The sequence below is a fragment of the Ceratotherium simum genome, chromosome 5 (assembly GCF_057802395.1).
Source record: "Ceratotherium simum simum isolate JZ-2026a chromosome 5, ASM5780239v1, whole genome shotgun sequence".
In the NCBI taxonomy this organism is placed as follows: Eukaryota; Metazoa; Chordata; class Mammalia; order Perissodactyla; family Rhinocerotidae; genus Ceratotherium; species Ceratotherium simum.
The window spans coordinates 29,377,574-29,400,178 of record NC_141904.1 but is presented as its reverse complement, the minus strand read 5'-3'; the positions used below and the strand labels follow the sequence as shown (position 1 = coordinate 29,400,178).

Here is a 22,605-nt window from a genome sequence, read left to right as displayed (position 1 = left end):
GATTTTAGGATTTTCTGTGTATCTAAGGATATTCTCTAAGATGTCTTTATAATGTTTCATGCTTAAGTTGTCAACTAAAATGACATAACAATGAGTAATCATTTCCTAATCATGTTGAAAGGGGTTAAAACCAGCATATAAAATGAATCTTCGCAGCTTCAGAATAACAGGAACGTTCTTGCTGTCACTCCTCCAGCTGAGTGGAGGTCATCCCTACCTGCCTGCCATCTTCCCCAGGAATTAGCTGCATTCACAGCTTAAGACCTTTGATAGTCAGAAATCTGCTTTCCAATATATTTGAATGGCAGGAGAGCTCAAAAGACACCTCAATCTAAATAGGATTTTAGCACATCAGGTGCTATTCCAAAGTAAAGCAGGCTGGGTTGCTGTGTTGGTGTTGGTGTTTATTCATCTTCCCTTCTCGTTTCATGTGTATGGATGTACGCGTCTCGGCGTATATGCCCGGCTCTCGGGGTGTATGGGGCTGGTGAATGCATGTGTAGAGTGTGTATATATGTAAAGTAGAAACTGAACCAGGGTAAGAAAATGAACTACTGTATGCAAGAACTATATGAAGTGCACCCAGCTGCTGGCAGCAATTGCTACATGCAGGCCACTGATTATTACGCGTATTTTGAAGATAGTCCGGGTTACAGTGGTTGCAACGCTCAGGCTGTGCCCAGTAACAACATATATATGGAACAGGCCTGGGCAGTGAATCAGCCTTATACCTGTAGTTACCCTGGAAACATGCTGAAAAGCAAGGACTCTGACTTGGACATGGCCCTGAATCAATACAGCCAACCTGAATATTTCACTGAAGAAAAGCCTACTTATTCTCAAGTGCAGTCGCCATCATACTCTCAAAAAAAAGGTAGGGACCATTCTACTTTAATCTGTTAAAAGTTTCCGTGTTTGTTTCCATTGTGTTTTAATGTTACTGTTTGCATCAGCTTCGTCAAATCTTTGACTTTGAACGCTGAATGTTAGAAATTAAAAACAGCAGTAAAGAGAGGTTGCTAGGTAATTGAAAGGGGTCCGTGAACAACAAAGATTTCCCAGCACTTTTTTCGTCATATATGAAAGCTGGATTGAGTTGTTTTTGTAGGCTGTGTGTATATATACATATATTGCCCAAAGTGAATATTATCAGCTACTTTACTAAAGAAAATACGTAAAAGGCTTCCCCTTGGTGGAGAGGCACTGGGGCGTTTGAAGTGGGACCATTCTCCTGAGTTCAGGTTCAAATTAAAACTCATTTGACTTTTTCTTGGCACTTCGTATATTAAAAGTTTATTTTAGTTAACTAGTAAAATATTTTAGTGATTTTTTTGATAGTATTATATATTGACATGTTAGGATGTGTAAATGTTGATTTTAATATTATTTACTTATCCATGTAAACTGTCAAGAATGTATTTGTAACCAGATCAAGCTGTAAGAATGTAAAACTCAAAAAGAAACTGATACACTTTATACTGCCATCATGTTCCTAAAGTTTGATATGTCTGGAATCATGTCGAAGGAACTCTCTATATGAAAGCAAGTGACATATCCTTCAAAATAGCCAATGTTAAAGCAAGTGCAATATCCAGTTATTTTAATAGACACTGTGGCTTTACAATGCTGTTTAAGATTCTATCAACAGAATTTCTTGTATTTCCAAAAAGTACAATAAAAGAGGCAAACAGGTAGTGCTCAGGAACTTAGTAGCAACTGCCAGGTAGAAATGCTTTTGAAAATAACTTGAATTCTAGTGCAAATACGCCAGAAACTCATTTTTTCTGTGTATCATCTACAAGATATTGCATAGGAAATCAAATTTACAGGCTTCTATAATTTGCAAGAATATGACACCCATTGATCTTCAAAGATGAATTTTTGTGTGAAAAAAACAGAATGTAATTTATTTGATTGTGGCTCCTATAAAAATTATCATTTGCTTTCATTAATGTGACTCTATAATTAAAATTAGCCCATTTTGAAAACAAATAAACAAAATCTAAAAAAACAAACTAAAACTAAAATACCTGTTTAGTTTTTACCATATACTGTGTTCATATTTTCTGTGCTATTCTGTAACTTCCAAATGTGAACTATGAAGTGTATTACAGCATAAAACATATTCAGAATCATTCATCTGCATTTTCATTTAGTTTCACATCCTCTTGAAGGGCATCAGAATTTCTCATTTGTTACAAGGGGCACACCATATAAGTCTCCTAATGGGAACATCTGAGATAGATTGTGTATGCTTTCTATTTTGTTTAATATTATACTTATAAGTAATTTATCTTTGAAAAGAAGAAATTAACATTGCCTCATAAGACATGCCTGGATATGCCTTTCATAATGTTGGAGGATCACAATAAAATATTGGTGTCTGTCTATTTGGGCATTCTGTTATTCTTAAAAATTCCTGCAAAACTTTTCAGGATATTTAACTCTTTTTTCTTTTGTCTTTTCACTATATTTTCTTCAACCAATGCTGGTGAATATTTGCTTATAAAAATGTTAAAGCAGGGATTCTTTACTAATTAATTTGATGCATGAACTAGAGGGAAAGACACTTTGTATACATATATTGATGTAATTTCTCAAAGCCATATGCCATTGCAAGGCCACTGCCACCTGCCAAACTCACTAAATCAAAGCAGGCAAATATTCTTAAATGCGCCATTATTTACTGTTACAAGTCTTTAAGTAAATCCCAGTAAAACTAAACCCAGCTGTTAACTGTCTCTTAGGACAAAAGGTCGCACCCAACACGTTTATCCATAATGATCCATTATTGATTTTTGTTGTTGTTGGAGGACATCAGTAGTATCTCCTTAAGGCAAAATTAAGACTATAAACAGGTGTTCAGTGGGGCAGGCCTCATTATTCCAATTGGATTTTTATCTATTTTCATGAAATTCATAATTGCTTCATCTGTGTTTGTTGCTGTCGCTACAGCTCTATACACTCTTCAATAATGCAGGCAGCTGCCTTAACTTTTTCATTATTTTTTTTAAGGACAGCTTATTCTCTAGGCTTTAATTGGAGTTTTCTAGTATGTAGAGTGATCATAATCTTGTGTGAAAAAAAAGTGTATTATAAGTACACATAGATGAAATAAAGGAAGGCTACAAAACCTGATGTTAAGACGGGTTATCTTAACAGTACACCTTAAAATGACTTTTAGTTCTCTTTGTGTTGTTTTTCTATGTTTTTACATTTATAGCCAAGGCGGGTAGAAGTTATCAAGCTCCTGAAGCGTTGAGAACATAAACTAAGGAAGAGTCAGAATTCAGTTCATCGAATCACGTTTAAAATAAAACTACAAGAATGGGAGGGAGTGGTGAAGAGCCAATATAATTTTCACATTGAGGAGGGCTGACATGCTGAATATAATGTCTGTCTTATTTTTCAGATAGAATATGAGAAAACACATTCTTAATTTTTAAAAGTTTGGGACAAATAAAAAGAACCCTAGCAATTACTCAGAAGATAGGAGCTCCTTATTTTTAGTCTTTCAAGTAACAGAGCCATGATTTGTTGTGTTAAAATCAGTCATCACGGCCGGTTCTGCTCCCACACTTCCTCCTTGGCCCCCAGTTTGGGAGGGAAGGGGAGAGCAAGTTTGGAAATCAGACAGAGGGCAGGGGAACTGGCAGCCAGAGTGTTGTGTCTTCTCTTTTGTGGCCGTGGTTTCAGCATTTTTTTTAAAAAAAGTTATCTTTCTTTCTCGTGGGGGGGGCGGGGTGTTGGTTCTGGCTGTTTCCACCAGAAATTCCAATTACATTCCAAAGTCCCCATAGAGCTTGAGTCTGGCTTCTCTGCGGGCAGCTTTGCCAGTCAGCCTCTTGGTCTGTTTAAACAGAATCCTTCCCTGAAGTGTCTGCCCTGGGCAACTCTTCTCCGCAAGATTCTTTGCTTGACATTTTCCATGCCATCTTTATAGGAACTACGTGTCCAAAAAGTTATCAGAGCGTTTGCATCAGAATTGGCTATTATGTCCAAGAGAATAAGAATTTCCTGTTTTTGAGCCAGGATCAAGGAGATGGGGTGTGTTTGTCCTGTTCGGTTTGGGTTTTGATTGCACATGTTCTTGTTCCACAGCCACATTTTTAGTGTTGCAGAAAGAAACATGAATAGCTGAAGCAGAAACTCCACATAGACCTGTCCTTCCGAATCTACTTTCATTGCCCCTCTGTCTCGGGGACAGGAATCTAAGTCTTTTTTCATGTTCTGTAGCTCTGTTGACTTCACGTGAATAATTGTGTAGACATTAGCAATGGAAATTAAATGGTAAGGTGGGGGATGTTTGAAGTGACCCACATCAAGAGGATTGGATTAAAAAGAAGAGTTAAGCCCCAAAGAAATACGATCTCTAATTAGAATTTCCTTGGCCTCTTTTAAAGTTAGAGACAGATTGCTATACAGTAGAGTTGGGGATGGGGAGGTTACAAAGTCTGCCCAGGAAAAAAAAAAACTTACATGAGAAACAGGTACCCTTAAACCCTAGAATCACACTCGCTCTGGTGAGAGGCAGGAAGGAGAGGAAATCAAAAGAAGGGCAGATTTATGAGTCCCATTGCATAATCAGTCTCAGTTATGAACTTGAATATGAGATGATTGCACACTATTTCAATTTCTCTTTCTCCTCTTTTCCCCCACTTCCCTCCCTGCCCCTCTCCGCCCTCTCTATGTCTCCCCCGCCACCTACTTCCTCTCTACCTCTGTCTCCCTCAGTCTTCCTCTTTCTCCCCCCTCTCTCCCATCCCTCCTCTTCCTCTTTAGTTGAATTTGTTTAATTTGAACACATATATAATCAGCCCACCCAATGACCTAAGTGTTGCAGACATGAAGTCTTTAAAATGTAGTACTTAAGAGGTTAATGCAATCACAGATTTTTCTACAATAGGTATATAATTGTAAGGATGCCAAGGTAAGGTTAGGATTTCAAATTAGATACTGCTACCCATATGCTGTTAACAGACAATACCACTCCAGAAAACAATAGAAGCTTTAAAAAAAAATACAGAACACATTTGCTGTTCAAAAGATGAAATGAAAGTGCCTCCCAGCACCCAGGAATGGAAGCAAAGTAAGGAACAGTAGTAGTTTCCAAACCAAGTCCAAGTACAGATAAAAGCATGAGCTGCCTCTTCTTTCTTTTCTTTCCTGAGAATTAGGTCTCTGTCTTGTCAAAGATATGTCCTTCGGAGATTTCACTGGATGCCCTGACCTCATCCTAAAGCATCCACTACCATGTCTCATGATGAAAGCTAATAGCAGGAGTCCAAGGCATTATGAGAAACTAAAGTCAGGTGCCTGGAAGGCTTGGGAAAGAATGTTGGCACTGTTTATTTCCTGTGTGCGGGGTTCACATCCTCGCATCTCCCCATGAATACTTTCCCACAAACTCGAAGCTTTTTGCTCAGCTCCCAGATTTCAGGTGCATTCAGCCTGAGGTCCAGTTGCTTCCCCCTCTACCGTCTGCTCTGGTCCAGCTTTTATGACCCCATCTTCTTGTACTGATACTAAGTACCAGTGCTCACTTCATGTCTGTAGTCTTCCTTTTCCAGATCCTCATGACCATAAGCTTCCATGCGCTGTCCTTGGTACCACCCTCATCTCAGCTCCCTCGGTACTAGCTGCTTTAGAGAATTTCCTCAGTTCTCCTGGAGACTCCCAGAATGTGCTTTCAAGTGGTCACCCCACTCCGCCCCCTTCCTTTATCTGCAGATACTTCCCGAAACATTGTCCTGTCCTCTTGTCTCCACGTTCCTCTCCTCTCTCTCAAACCTTCTGCTTCCAGCCCCTCAGGGGCAGTTCCTCCCTGTCCTCCCACCACAGGGCTCCTCCTCAAAGTTTCTGACCCTTTCCATGACCTGGTAGATCAATCACTAACACCATCAACTCTTCCCTGCCCTAAAGAGTTCCTTTTTGATTCTGGCTTTGTGCTTTTGCCCACACCCTCTGTTCCAGAAATCTTGGCCAGTTTCTCCATGTGTCCCTCTCTCTGCCACACTGCCCCCCCTCCCTGAAGCAACAGTGCTTTTTTTCCAGCTACCACCCACTGCCAGCCACACCCCGTTGTACACCTGCCATTCTCAGCTTGCATCACTTCAGGTCACTAACTCAGCTCATAGCCCGCCAGCCTCTTCTATTTAACCAGCACCACATTCTTTCCATCACCCACGCTCCTGACTGGGCATGGCTTCAAAGGCAGGTACCCTATGGTTTATACAATAACACTGAATCATTTGTGTACATCACCTTTTTTAAAAGATAATAAATTATATATAATGTGTATTAGACCAGAGTTTCTCAACATTGGCACTACTGACATTTTGGGTCAGATACTTCTTTGTTGTGGGGGCTGTCCTGTGCGTTGTAGGATGGTTAGTAGCATTCCTAGCCTCTATACACTAGATACCAGTAGCACACACCCCCTCCCAGTTGTGAGGACCAACAATGTCCCCAGATATTGCCAAATGTTCCCTTGGGGGCAAAATCACCCCCAGTTGAGAACCACTGCATTAAAAGAACTTAATATTTAGAGAACATCTGAAGTAAAGAATCTTTTGTGATGTGAAAATCCCTCCTCAGTTTTCATATTAAAAAGTTTATATTTTTGTACATTGAGTTGTTTCAAGATGGAGTATAGTTGAACATCCATGTACGTATATACATGTGACGTGCTACTTACATATATGTGTTATAGATCATTCCTATAGTCTGAATTTGGGTTCTCTTCCTCATATATGCCTGCCTATGTCAACTCTATCCAGATCGTAAGCACCATGAAGGCAGTAACCTCCTTTACTTCACACTCTGAAGGGTGCATCTACTATGACTGGGGGCATACCTGTAGGGAGACCACTAGAGCTAATAACTACAATGATGTTATCCTGATGATAATGCAACCGCTCCTTCCCCTTCATATAACATCAGGCTGAAGAGCTGATAGCTGGCATTTTTAGAGCTATAACTTGAATCTCATTCTCAATGAATTTTCAGATAAAGAAAAGGCATTCATTTTTCTCAAACATGCAGGACATGAAATAACTGTGGGTGCTTCTGTGTAAGCCCAGTGCCATAAATTGACTCTCAAAGCAAAATCAGAGACAGCTAGTGCACGTTCTGGTGACCCTTTCCGCTCCCTTTCTGTTCCCCACTCTTCTAATACACTTTATCTTCCCACTTTCTAACCTATCCCCGTTTTTAAAACAGGAAATGATCTCATTAGTACCAGAGGTGTAAAACTCCAATGCCTACAAGTGCCAGAGAGCTGATATTAATGAGAGACAGGCGCAGTCGTTGCATAAGGACTGCTTAATTTAAATTTTTCAACCGACACATACATTGTTTATATGTTATATGATAGAGATATTTTTCACTTCCATAAAGAAATATAGTCTCTTTCATTTTTCTTGAATCACTTTTGTCTTCCCACTTTTGACAAGATAAAAATTCTGTGAATTTTTTTTTTTTACTTTTAAAAAGACAATGCAAGAATAGAGATTGGTACTGACTGTGGAGAACTAGAAAGTATATCTCTTTCTTAGGAGGTGGGCTGCCCTTGTCAGTTCAGTTGATTGTTACCCTGTGAGAATTTGGGCTCAGTATTTCCAGATCTTCCCATTTTTTCACATGAAGCAAGAAATCTGGATTTTATGTGAAATCTCTTGGTTTTAAAAATTGGCTGAGATTTTTAAACACTCTGCAAGCCAAACACAGTAGATTGCCAGTGTGTGTACCCTTTTGATTAAAATTTTGACTGAGACTCATTATACCAATCTATTCCCTTTCCTAGTGATTTGCACCTTCATGTGTTTTAGCTCTAATTGTAGCTTGAAAGGTTATGTCAGCTATTAAGAATTTGAGTCTACAGGGAGAAGGAAGTCTAGCTAGGGGCACTTTTTCTTGTGTCTGAATTATGCCCAAGCCTAGCCCTAAAAATTAATGTATTTTAGTTTCAGGAATTCTTGAGTCGGAAGAAATAATCTGAAACTTGCTTTGCCCCTTTTTCTGCCCTAAGACTTCTAGGTGGTAGAAATCCAGAGTCCCTGGTCATCATCTTCTCTCCCCTTTTCTGGCTTAACATCTCTGACCTCGTTCTGCTCCCCTTTCCCTCCTCTACCCACAATGCTCTAGAGTTTGAAGACTTGGGACTTCAGTGTCTTCTGTCCCCCAGCAGCAAGGGCCCAGCCAGCCAGAGGTCAAGTGTAAAGCAAAGATGCTCAATGATTCCACGAGGGTAACAGAAGAGCAGAAAGATGGTTAACGTTCTAAGGAAAGATTTTGTGAAATGGGACCCTCTGAGGCAGCTCTGCTGGGAATTTGCATATAGCAATGAAAGAATACCTTTAAAGTTAAAGCTGTTTCAAGTGTGTATCTAGGGTCTTACACACTAGGCCCATACATGTTTGTTAAATAAATAAATGCATGGAGAGAGAGATGGATGGATGGATGAACACAGTGGTTAGCAAAGAGTTAAAGATTAACGTGATGCAAAACTTGGCACCTAATACTAAGAATTAAATGTAAAAGGAATCAGAATTAGTATGTTAAGAAAAGGCTGAGATGAGCCATTCAATATATTTTTAAGTATATAAAGAAACGACATAAGGAAGAAGGTGCTAGTGGGAAAAAAGCTTAAATCTGAAGGGTCTGAGCTGTGGGCTGATTTGAAGAGGTTCAATAAAAAATTGGAAGAATGACTAAACCTCCTAATGATTTAGCTTCCTTAGGGGTGTCAAAATATAGTGTCATCCAATATCCTGACCCGAACCACTCAGGGTTCTTTGCTGGCTATGAGTTGACAGTTCCACAAGATGAATCAGCAACATGGACCTTTTTCACCTTTCTGAACTGCCTAAAATATTTCCCACTACCAATAATAACCATTTCTCCTTTTAGTTATTTTTTGTGTGTGTGAGGAAGATCGGCCCTGAGATAACATCTGCCAATCCTCCTCTTTTTTTGCTGAGGAAGACTGGCCCTGGGCTAACATCCATGCCCATCTTCCTCCACTTTATATGGGACGCCGCCACAGCATGGCTCAACAAGCGGTGCGTTGGTGCACGCCTGGGATCCAAACCGGCGAATCCCGGGCTGCTGCAGTGGAGCGCGTGCACTTAACCGCTTGCGCCACCGGGCCGGCCCCCAGCACTGCTCCTTTTAGATGACAGGACTGGTTCTGCTAGGCTAGTGGTCTTATACTGAAGATAAAATTAGCCAACATGGAAATGGTCTCTGAAATCAGCTTCTCTCCCCTTCTGTTAGATCGACCTTCCTAGGCAGCACCTTCTACTTTACATCTACCATCAAGATTAATCTGCCTTATGTCCTTTTCTCCAAGGGCTGTGTGTCTGCCAAGGTGACAAGAGGTGACAGTGTTTCTTCTCCTAGGACTTGAGTTGCTGTTATAATTCACTCAAAAAAGTTAAACTAGCCAGACTTCTGATTTTACCCATACACGGGAAAGCCTTGAATCCAGTGCAAACCAAGAAGCCAAGCTTATTGCCTGTTGCAAGATTTCTAGAGCAAATGTAGAAAAAATTTTCCCCTTCCACATACCAAGTCCCTCTGAGAATCCAGTTTTTTTTAAAGTAATGTTAACTACAACATGGATAGACCTTGAACACATTATGCTAAGTGAAAAGCCAGTGACAAAAGACCACATATAATTCTATTTATATGAAATGTCCAGAATAGGCAAATCTATAGAAACAGAAAGTAAATTAGTGGCTGCTAAGGGCAGAGGGGGTGGAGGGAATGGGAGGAATGGGGGGTTACTTCTAAAGATACAGAGCTTCTTTGGGGGATGATGAAAATGTTGTAAAATTGATTGTGGTGATGATTTCACAACTCTGTGAATATATAAAAGCTATTGAATTGTACGGTGTGTGAATTATATCTTAATAAAGCTGCTAACCAAAAAAAAGGTAAAAAAAATGTTGGTAATGTCTTACCATGTCAACCTATTTTACATGCAGGATAATGCTTAGCAATTAATCAGATATTGCCAAGTGTCAACAAAAAAAAAATCTCTTAAGTCTTTTGTTGAACAAACAGATGGAGTTTGCTTTCATAATAATATGCTTGATAAAGTGGCAGCATAGTTTATTAGTCTAAAAAATCATGCATCTAAGCATAAGAGCTGGGAAAAATATATCATCCTTGGACTGTCACATATCATCATCAGTCTTAATTGTTTTCTGGCATTATTAACCATGCTTCTTTAACAGTCACCCGGGACAACTCAGATGAGCAGTGTGGCTTCCAAGGTTATGTTTCTCATATTTGTTTCTAGACAGAACCCGACATCCATTTAGTGTCCACTTCTGGCAAGAGAACTAGCACTACACATGCATTTTCCTTAGCTGTGCATATCAGCCAGCATGTGACTCAATTGGTGAGCATGAAAAAGGAAAAAGATGGAGACACTGAGCCAGGAGAGCAAGAAATGGTTAAGTTCTCTAGGAGAACTAGTTAGCATGTGATGTTGTCAGGTATATTCAGTAGCCTTAAGAGAATCCCCACCTACCAATTCATTATGTGTGGGATGTTACTCCCTGATGGAAGTTATTTAATGATGAATAATGGATTTAGGCTTAATCATTGATGTATCATTGCCCGTGGTGACCGTTTTGGGTAAATAAGATGGTTTGAAGTTAATATTTTAGGGAAAAGAAAGAGATGGGTGGGGTGCACTAGTATGATCGTGTAAGTAACCGCTACCAACTTAAGTAGATGTTTCGATTTAACTAAAGACATATTTAATCACCTATTCATCCACCCACCAGGAAGATAATCTAGGAGAAATAAGAGAACAAAGCAAACCAGCCATCAGACTAGCAGTCAGAAAACAGAAAGAATCCATTCCACTCACAGATCGAATTATCATTGGATTCCAGGGTTCACAAGAACTTTAAAGGTCAAACAGTTCTACTATCTATGTAAATTACTGAGCTACATGGGGGAGGAATTCTTCAGTGTCCTACTGCCAAAACCAAAGGATAAAGCAGGCAGATTGTGGTGAGGTAGGGTGAGAGATCACGAAGGACCTGCATTAACTCTGGTTAATATTCTCCGGCCCTCCCAAGGCATGTCCCACAAGCAACACAGTGTCCAGCTGCATTACAATTGGTTCCCGAACATGAGATTAGAAGAAAATGACCTGCACCTCTTTCTCCTTTATCTCTGCCATCTGCACTTGATACCAAGAACTCAAAAGTCTTACTCTGATCAACCATACATAACTTCTAGCTATAAGAAGTCAAGAGATAGCTTTCCTTACAACATCGATATGTATATTCCATCTGCCCTTACCAGGAAGGTGCGTGTTTTAATAATCAGTTACTTTGCTATTTAAAAGTTACTTTGTGTTTTATAAGCATGTGTTTCAATGCACACACAAGTACATGTGCACACACGGTCATACATACTAATCTAAGATGAAGAAACACCAAGATGCTACAGTGGTTATCCCTGTGGTGAAGACTTGATAGGTAAACTTGTTTTTTGCTAATTTATGTCCTTCAATTTTTCTACAATGAACTGTATTACTTAGTGTAATATTTTATTTAACAAATCTGGGCTTTGTAAGGAACTAATACACACATTGTTTTTGATTCCTAAAGACTGACCACTGAAGTCCATCGGTAAATGTTACTTAAGTCCAGAACAGCTCTGACCATTTTCACTATGACCCTCCCCCAATTCTACACACTTGATAACTAGTTAGTTCTCTAAACACAGAGCCCTGTTGGAATTTTTTATGTAGTTTCTTCATATGGATGGACTCCCCAAAACTGTGTTTGGAATGCATCAATGCCCAATGATTTTCCTGTAGATTTTGTTAGTATGTCTTATTAAATTTGTGCCATAGCACCATCAGTTACCTAGCACACAGTGATATCCAACCTTAGGATTTGGGGTTTATGATCGTGTAAAGAGGAAACCTAACCAGCAGCGAGGATTCTTTTGAGTGCAATGGATAGTGGTTTGTATAGCCCAAAGTAGAAAGTTGAACAAGTTGTATAAAATTCAGACTTCAAATCTCCACTTTTGGTAACAGCATCTTTATCAAACTGGCCTGGACATAGTGACTTTCATTTCTATGTTGTGAGAAATGATATTGCCTGTATGCTTTCCTTAGTCCTGTCTCACTGTATTAAACCTAGTGATCAGAGCAGAGTCAAAGAAAGCAGGACCAAATCTAGTTGATGAGTGAGTATGCATCTCCCCAGATCACTAGGTCTTAGATGAGCTTGAATCTGGACGTCTTTGTCTTAATCTGAGTGGAATCTTTTTGGTTTCTTTACCAAAAATCAAACTTTCTAATGCAGTTTTCATTAGGCCAGAAGTTTGGGCCCCGGTACCTGCATGATCACTTCTTTCAGAAACCCTTGCCGAGATCTTTAGCCTTCTCAGGCACACCTCCAGTCTTCAAGCCTGCTCGTCTGTAGGTTCCAGATATAATCCTCCTCCCTTATGTTCTTTCCCATTGGCCAATAGCAGCCATCTTGAGAAACTATGATGCCTCCTTTCAGAGGAAGCAGGTGCTAGACGCGGGGGTTTAAGCATGAATGATACGGTCCCTGACCTCTAGCTGGAACTGTAGTGTGAACTGTGGAAATGTATAGTGAACCAGAGATTACCATCTCAAGGAAGAAAAAGTTCCCAGGTAGCTATAATGGGAATAATAAAAGGCTACACTTGGGCCGGCCCCATGGCGTAGCGGTTAAGTGCGCGCGCTCCGCTGCTGGTGGCCTGGGATCGGAGCCCCAGCACGCAACCGATGCACTGCTTGTCAGGCCATGCTGTGGTGGCGTCCCGTGTAAAGTGGAGGAAGATGGGCACAGATGTTAGCCCAGGGCCAGTCTTCCTCAGCAAAAAGAGGAGCGTTTTCATGGATGTTAGCTCAGGGCTGATCTTCCTCACAAAAAAAAAAAGGCTACTCTTGGGGGAGCACAAGGCAGTGTGGGAGCACCCAACCCCTGGACTTGGGCTGGGGGATGGACAGGAAGGCTTCTTAAAGAGTTTCCCCTTCGTGATTCTGGAGATAGCCCTATCCCAGTCCTACCACATTATGTGCAGATGATCTGTTATTGTCTCTTTTCCCCATTGCACTGAAAGCTTCCCCAAGAATGAAAACTTAGTTATCTTTAGATCTTTGGCACATTACCTGGCATGTAGTATACCCATATAAATGTTTGTTGAATGGATCCCTCCTCTTTTATTTCCTTTATTTCTTTGTTTTTTTAATAACACCTTTATTGAGACATATTTCACATACCATAAAATTCATTCATTTAAAGTGTACAAAATATGTCCATACAAAAGAATTGTTTCTCATTCAATAGTTTTTAGTATATTCAGAGAGTTGTGCAACCATCAACACTATACAATTCCAGAACATTTTCATTACCCTGAAAAGAGACTTTGCACCCTTTAGCAGTCACTCCCCATTCTCCCCTCCCTCCAGGCTTTGGCAATGATTAATTTAATTTCTGTCTCCATGAATTTGCCTATTCTAGATATTTCATATAAATGGAATCACACAATATGTGGCCTTTCGTGTCTGGCTTCTTTGATTTAGCATAATGTTTTCAAGGTTCATCCCTGTTATAACATGTAACAGTATTTCATTCCTTTTTATGGCTGAATAGTATTCCATTGTACGAATATACTACATTTTGTTTATCCGTTCATTATTTGATGGACATTTGGATTGTTTCCACCTTTCGGATATTATAAATAATGCTGCTCTGAACATTCATGTACAAGTCTTTGCATGGATATATGTTTTCAATTTTCTTGGGTATATATACCTAGGAATTGCTGTATCATATGTAACTTTATGTTTAAGCTTTTGAGGAACTGCCAAACTGTTTTCCAAAGCACATTTTACATTCCTACCTGCAATATACGAGGGTTGTAATTTCTCCAGATCCTCACAACGTTTGTTATTGTCTGTCACTTTTATTATAACCATCCCTGCGGATGTTAGGTGGTATCTCATTGTGGTTTTGGTTTGCATTTCCTTGCAATAGTGTTGAGCACTTTTTCATGTTCTTTCCTTTATATTCACTTTATTTTCTCTCATTGAGAAACGACCAGAACTGGAAATACAGAACTCAGTTGCTTACACATATGCTTCCCAAAAGAAGAAACCGTGTCTTATTTGTTTTTATATTCTCAGCACCAAGCAGAGTGCTAATGTATAGTAGATGCTAAATAAATGTTTTCTGAATTCATGAATAGATGAACAATGGAATGAACACTCAGATCATTCCAGTCTCCTTTCTTTCTGCCCAGATCCCTCCTGGAATTCTCTTTTTATAGATGTCTGATGAGAGTTTTGAAACCCTTGAAGTGAACTCAACAGATGAATCATGGTTTGCATGATGCAAAAGTAAACTAAGAAAAGCTGTGATATTTAAAAAGATAATCGTGTACATTACCAAAGCTCACTTTGAAGTCATTCCCAAGAAGGGACATTTTTCTAAAATAAGTCTGAGCAAAGTTATTTCTAAGAAATTATGAAAAGGATTCATTTTATATTCTGTATTCTTTATGGCTTTTTTTCTGAAACGTAAGCCTCAGTGACCTGGTTTAATAAAAAAAAATCTCAAAAATGGCAAAGTGAAACATACAGTAAGTCATCTGTCGTTTCAACCTGGCTAATCTTTATTGAAACCAATGAGTTTACTGAGTCAAAGAACTTCCTAAGGGGCCTTAAGGGATCAGGAAAAAGAATGATTTGTTTTCTCAGTCTCTCCTTCTCCATATCCCAGCAAATCCTGCCTTGTTTTGGTTTTTTGGTCCTGTGTAAAGCTGTGTGCTTCTATGGTAAGTTGTTGATACATATGAAACTAAATTGGCCCTGCTGAGTCAGTTTCTCATGTGTGGACATCTTCTACATGTGAAAGGAAAGAGGCAAAGACAGATGGAGTGTAGACTGCTTCTGTTTTGGTTTTTAAACCTTGGTTTCTTGGGTCAAGGAATTTAAACTAATAATACACTAATAAAGAGAGTTATCATGGTTGTATTTTCTTTTTTTCTTAATAAGTAAAACCTCTGTTATTTTTCACACTACCCAGTGTTGGGATGTGTCTCATAATATCACAAGTTCACCGAATTTTTTTGGGGGGTGGCCTTATTCGTTCTATTTCAAGTTAACTGTCTATTTTTAGAAAAAGACCAGCCTAACTTATACTGGAGGGCTAGAAGTTAGTAGATCTGGGTTTTAGTCTCTGCTATTAATTTCTAGTGTGACCATGAGGAAGGCCAACCTCTAAAGGCCTGTTCACCTCAAAAGTACCTGATGATCTCCCAGGAACTTTCTAGCTATAAAGTTTCCTGAATTTGTTTCATGGTGCTCTGATTCCAAAGTGGACCAAGTCTTCCAAGAACAAGTTCTGAAATAAGCCTTCAAATAAGAAAGAGGTTGTGTTACCCAGAATCCAGGGCACTCCACGTGTCTCAAATCCTGGCCTCTCTGCATGATTCATTGGCTCCAACAGCTTTCAGGTCTGTTCCTACCTGCACAGCAAGAGTGATCACACCTATTTCTAAGGCACTCTGAAATCCTGGGCCTGATGTTAACTCTGTAAGTGTGAGACAAGACATTAGATAAGTATAAGATACCGAGAAAGTATATTAAGGCAGGGAAAGACTTTTTAAATTTCTTCTTGTTAAATGTTTTATTTACCTTTTATATTTAAAACTAAATGCTCACAAGATGTAAACCCTAAAGCAAAAATTGTGTTAAAAGGTATAAAACAATTCAGTCTTTCCTCCTCCCTCACCCACCCCACCTCCTGTCCTCTCCTTCCCCTCCTCCTAGCTATGGTGTGTCCTTGACTTTAACACGATATTGTTTTCTCACATTCCTCTCTTCCTTCTTCACAGGGTACATCCCGAGTTACTTAGACAAGGACGAGCTATGTGTAGTTTGTGGTGACAAAGCCACCGGGTATCACTACCGCTGCATCACGTGTGAAGGCTGCAAGGTAATGGCCCTGGGGCTGGTGAGCTCGCACTCAGCCCAGCTCCAGTCCCCTCCCAGGATCCCACCAGAATGCAACAATAAATTCAAATTAGAAGCAAACCCCAACATTCATGGCCTGTGATCATCCAGGTGTCTGGTTGTCCTCTTCATTTTTGGCACGTTCAGGAACTGAATTTATTTTTTTTTTTCAAATCAAAAATAACTGAAGTTTTGAGAGAGTGTGATGTCTGGTTTTCTAGACAGGGAGAGAATTAATGAAATGAAATTAATAAAATTCTCACTTTGAGTTTAAAAATGCATAGAGATTTTATAACACATTATCATCCCAAGAAATAGCCATTTCTCCTCCTGTTTTATCTCCAGTATTTGAGGAAACAGAGTTCGCCCTACCGCAGGCTGTTCGCCACTATTAATCTGAGTGAATGTGCTCAGTTTTAAGGATTCCATTGGGAAATATCTTTGAGGCTACTTAGATTCAATTATGCTCTGAAATTATCCAAATTGGCTTTCGGCACAGCCTGCAGTCAGTAAGTAAATTCTGGTCATCCATCAGCTAATTTTATGCTCTACAGACCCATCTTCAGGAGATACTCGACGAATACACCAGTGATCAACAGGCGGTTCACTTACCGAAAGTGAGCCCAAATTTGCCTACTTACAATCTTTGTCCTCAAAATTAAAATGAGCTTTCTGGCAAATATGTTTTGGTCCAACAACCTAGCCTAGAAAATAAAGTCTTCTATAAAGGTGAATAAAGCTTAACAGGGTGCTGTGTCCAGCGTTCAGCTAATGTCTTATATATGAGGAATTATATTAAGTCAGGGAAAGACTTCTTAAATTTTTTCTTGTTAAATGTTTTATTTACCTTTAACGTTTAAAACTAAATTATCACAAAATGTAAACGCTAAAGCAAAAGTTGTATTAAAATTTATAAAATAATTCCGTCTTCCCTCCTCCCTCACCCATCTTACCTCCTCTCTTCTCCTTCCCCTCCTCCAACTGCCCCCTTCCCTCCTAACTTTTGACCCTAAACCCCAAATATCAACACGTTAGCTCAATTTCAAACTAAGGTGTTCCATTTCCCTAGTGGAAGATTTTCTATGCAAACTCCCTACTTTTTGTGCATGAAATTAAGGAATACTTAGCAGAAGCCTGCTAAAGTGTTGAGATGATACATCCATTGGAAAGAGGTCATTTCTAAGGTCACAAGGCTTTATAGCTGCAAGACTGTTTTTTGGAAGGTGATGTAACTTGTTCTCATTTGTCCAGACCCCTTTGATCTGGAATTTGTAACCTTTTCACAAAGATGGGGCTAAAGGTTGCTATTTTGTCTGTGAAAATAACGTCTTAAGGAGTTTAATGGAACTAATTATAAATGAGTCCTGGCTATTTATTAATTGGGAGACTTGCAGACTGTCTCTTGAAAGCCCAATTTTATTGGTTTTATTTGAAAGTAATAAAAATGCGTTAACTTAGATACATTCTCTCATTCCAAAAACTCAGTAATCCAAATGGGTCTTTTTTCTAAATTAGCCCCTATTCAGAAGGCTTTACCTACCTGATTATGCAGCATTTGAGATTCTTTCAAATCAGCTTCTAATAGAAAATTTTGAATTCTGGGAGAGACTCTAATGAAAATTCCATTTAATACTCAACTCTCCAAAGTGACTCTAAAGACTGAATGTGCCTTACAGAGGACTTAATGCTTATTAGCAATTGACTTAAAACAAAGGGAGAATCAAGCCTATTAACCCATGTCCCTGCCTCACGTATGTCTTCATGATGATCAAGAAATCCACTAGCCTCTTTTCCTAAGATCACAGGATGTTTGGGGCCTGATTCAACTGAGGTTTACTTAAAAGAAGAAATCACGTAGCAAAAAGCTAGATTTCTCTGCCTCTGTGCCTTTATCTCAGATCAGAACCCTGTTTCTAGGACTGCTGCCATCATAAAATCAGAAGGAAGCCTTCCCAGGTGCTTATGCAGATCTCTTAATATAACAACAAAGCGTCTTGGAAAAAGACAAAAGAATTTTTCAAATTAAACAGTTTTTAAGAGTGGCCAAAGATGAAAAAGGTTACCCTTCACATATGGTTTATTCAATCCTATAATTTAAAAATATTTGTACCCCATACTTGGAATGTGTATAAGGAGCATCTTCTTTGCCCGTTTTGCCCTGAAGACAGTGGAAACCTTTTGGAGATGTTTTCTCTGTTGTAATGTGCCAGTTTTTTATGCATCTTTTGTAGAAAGCAAACTGCCCCACTAAGCCATTTTTAAGAAAGACTCAAAGCTTTTTAATAGCTGCCCAAATATTGCTCTGGGAGGGTGACACAGCTCCTTAGTGCACCAATCAGGGCATCATCTCAAACCACTAAGAAATGGATCCAATTCTTCTCAAAATGCAGAGAAACATGTCTGATGTTGACTCTAAAAGCAAGACCTCCACTTCCCAACGAATCATCAATAGAATATATGTCTTTATTCATTCCTTGGGACATCTCCTTTGTCAGCTTACCTCTAAGAGGTTTTTTTAATAGCTTACCTCTAAGAGGTTTTTTAAATATAAGTAGACAATGTTAAATATTTTCTAGTCAAGTTCACTTCCAGAAGTTAATTTTTGTGACATTTTAAAATTAAGGGACCTCACATCTTTACATTTACTCAAATGAAGTGATCCCTCACCACATGTCAAAATATGCTTTTATTATAGCTTAGGGGAGGCCAACATCTTCAAAGGGATTTAGTCCATGAAGTCCCCAAGAAAAGTCATCAGAGATAAGCCACAGAAAAGATGGCACTATGAATAGCAGAGCCTGCTACCTCAACACTTTTTTTCGAAATGAACAAAGTATACATTATTTCATTCAGTCCACTTAAAAGTTCACAGAGTAGCCTTTTTGGAGAAATGAATGTTACCCCTGTGTCTGGTATATCACACCTCATTCTCTCCTTGGTGTTGTCTGACTCTTCAGCACACTCCCTGCCCCCCAGAACATGAGTCAACGTCAGAGTATGGGTGAGAAAAGAATCTTCCCGACCTCAGAGTAACGATTTTCCTATCCTCATGGCAGCAGTCGCCATTCTCACTGGATGCCCTGGACTTTGGTGTTTCCACCTCTAGGGAAACTTTGCCTCCTCCAGAGGAGGTATGCTACCCGGATTCTCTCCTCCCTATCTTTGATATAAGTCTTCTTGCCAGGAATCTCTGGGTTTCTTGTGCCCTGCAGGCAGGGGTAACCCTAGACGGGTGGATTGGACAGAGGTAACGGAGGTAGAGGAGGGAGGTTCCCAGGGAAGCTTGTTTTTCACTCTGTGGCATGCCCTGGCATTTATGCTTTAGCAGGATTTGCCCACCTTGAATACCCAGGGAAACACTGCTGACATCTCAAACAGCCGCCCCATGTGTGAGTTAGTACATCTTACAACAGTACGTCAACATCATTCAAACTAATGGACTCAAGTGTTTAAGGATGCAAAACCCAAATATAACATGACAGTTTTTCTCTTAGAACTTGAACAGTGGAAACAATAAGGAAGTTACAGACATGCCCCAAAATCAAGTCCATTCGTTTCAGTTATTGCTGTCATTTTTCCATTTTATTCTGCTTTGCCCAATATAAAATCCTACCTTTGACTTTTTCATTATAAGAAAGAGCTCTTGAAGAGTATGCAAGTGGTATGTGTACATAATCAAAGCCAAGGAAAGTTAAACAGGATATTTAATCTAGGTCAACTGGTATTTCAGTCCCACTATTTATATAACAAATTTAGAGGTCCCCTTTAAGCTTTAATAGACAGTATCTTCAAAATTTGTTTTGCCTTTCTGTTCTACTAAAATAGATATAACAAAGTGTTTTTTAGAGGAGTTGGTGGGAGGGGACTATTTATAATCTGTTCATCTAAAACATTTAAATAATACAGTAAAATTGGATTCAGTTTATATTATATAAGCAGTTAAGTAAGATTTAGAGTCCAATTCCTGGGTTCCAGGCCGAGTTCCAGCATGGCCTTACCTTGTGATTTTGAGCAAGTGATTTAACCTGTCTGAGGCTTAGTTTGTTAATTCCTGCAATGGAGATATTAAAAGTACCTACTTCATAAGGTTGTAGAAGAGATCGAAGGACATGGAATGTGTCTATAGCACTTTACAATGTGCCCCTCACAATAAGTGTTCTCTGCCATTATTAATTCCTACCATACAAAAGTATAGTTGCCAAGACTTGAGTATCATGTCCAGAAAGGTTCTAGCATAACACACCCTTGAGAATGTTATATAAGTCACCTAAACCTGGAACTGAATAGTATCCTCAGAAACCTTTATGGTGGCACTCTCCCATGCCTTAAGAAAGGAAGAAACATATTGAAATTTAGGGTGTATGTCTATGGATGCTGGAGAAAAAGAGTGCTATGAAAGGAAAAACCCCAATGCAATGAACTATGGGAAAAATTTGGTAGAAAACCTGGAATTTTCTACTCCCTGAGTACCGTTGTTTAAAGGGCTATCTGAGGGGCTGGCCCAGTGGTGTAGTGGTTAAGTTTGCACATTCCACTTCAGGCGGCCCAGGGTTCGCAGGTCCGAATCCCGGGTGCGGAACTACACACCACTTATCAAGCCATGCTGTGGCAGGTGTCCCACATATAAAGTAGAGGAAGATGGACTGTTAGCCCAAGGCCAATCTTCATTACCAAAAGAAGCTTTAAAAAAAACAAAGGGGCTATCTGAGCTGGTTATGGCCATCTCAAGAGTCAAAAACAAGAATTAAACTAAATCTCTAAAGGCAGTGAATGCACCCATTTAATTACTAAATGATTAAATTATTAATTAATAAAGTATCACAAGTATCTAACTCTTTTATTCTCCAGTATAAAGGTAGCAAAACTCTTCACAACTTAATTTAGCAACACAATTATGGCGCTTTATGAAATGAAATAATACAATTTATATTACTCAATGTTTAGAAAAAACAAAAGCGAACACTAGATTTTTCCATTAGCCTCTTTTCCTTGAATAAATGCCAAAAAGATGTTGACTCTGTAGTCCTATGACATCTCCTTCAGCTCAGATTTAGAATCCTTCAGATTCACTTTGGGCCGGTTGTCCTCTATCTGAATAGGTAGAGCTACGGGCCTGTACACAGGTAAGGTTCAAAACAATCCATCGCAGTTATGTGGACACAAAATTCTGGAATCATTTATTCTAGAAAATATGAAACTGTTGTCTTGTGTCTTTCTCTTTCGTGTAGGGTTTCTTTAGAAGAACCATTCAGAAAAATCTCCATCCATCCTATTCCTGTAAATATGAAGGAAAATGTGTCATAGACAAAGTGACACGAAATCAGTGCCAGGAATGTCGCTTTAAAAAATGCATCTATGTTGGCATGGCAACAGATTGTAAGTAATCTTCTTCCTTTGCTTCATATTCAAGGAGTGTTGATTGGGGAAATGTTTGGTTCAAGGAGATCAACCAGGCAGAAAAGAAAGCAGGAACTCATGTGGACAGAGGGACCCCTCACTCCCAGCCATTACTGGGTGGTTTCCATCCTACTCCTCCCTTGTCAACTCCTGACTCTCAAGGTATCCAGATGATGGGTGAGGGAAAGCAGTTAAATTATCCCTATCATATTTGCAGGACAGTTAGCAATACTCTGTTTGTGACAGAGATTACAAATGAGGTCTTGTCCATTCACCTTGATAAGGTGTAATTTTACATGTAACATTCATGTGGTGGGAGCCTCAGGGACTAGTCCTAGATATTTTTTCAAAAGCAGAGACAGGAATTTATTTTGTGGACATTTTTGGAGATGGGGCACTGGCAGAAAACATCGTGTTCAGAAATTTCTGAAGAATGTGAAGTTGAGTGCTATTGCATGAGTCATCCTGCAGTTGGTTGTTTGTTATATTTTTAGCCATAAAAACATTCCAAGCTGAAGTCGTCCTCCCCAGTTTTCAAAGTGCCACAGCATATGGTGGCGAGATTAGCCCTTGGGGTCTCTTCTCCCCACACTGTGCAAGGGATTTACACCAGTCACTTTAATTAATCTAATAATAAAATAAGAATCATGTCAGTCAGAATGTGTGGCCTTCCTTTTGCCAGGCATCAAGGTTAATGAGTTCTACTGGCATAAATGTTTTGCACATCAATGAAGGATTCCAACTTTTAGTTAGAAAAAGAAGAAAAAGAAAGAAAAAAAGAATGCAATGAGGATTTTTCCCTCATAAAAGCAGAAATAATCATGGCTTATATTTATGTGATAAATAGAGTTCTCTCAGCTAGAACAAAAAAACTGTGGAAGGTCCTGGTTTTCCCATTCAAGAAGACGGAATGGGGAATCTTAAAAAAGGAGTGCTGTGTTAGGACGTTAGTCTGGAAATCCTGGGTTAATCCCCACCTCTGGCTGAGTGCGTTATTTTTCTTTATCTTTTGAAGGCTTTTAGCCATTGCCAACAATATGCCTGATCAGGATATGTGAAAATGATTGACCTACAACCAAATACTTAGATGTGTCACTATAATGAACTGCTATTATTGAGTATCCATTTCATTGTTTTATCGAGAAGTTAAAGATATAAATGTTTATGGGGTTAAAAAC

The 22,605-nt window shown here is 39.2% G+C and overlaps 1 protein-coding gene across 1 annotated transcript in view; it reads left to right on the top strand.

The window, feature by feature from the left end:
- THRB (thyroid hormone receptor beta) overlaps window positions 1-22,605 on the top strand; it is a 361,132-nt gene that overhangs the window by 320,288 nt on the left and 18,239 nt on the right. Inside the window, exons 5-6 of the mRNA XM_014789974.2 lie at window positions 15,913-16,013; window positions 21,259-21,406. Coding sequence (XP_014645460.1) covers window positions 15,913-16,013; window positions 21,259-21,406 — 249 coding nt within the window. The remainder of the gene's footprint in view (window positions 1-15,912; window positions 16,014-21,258; window positions 21,407-22,605) is intronic.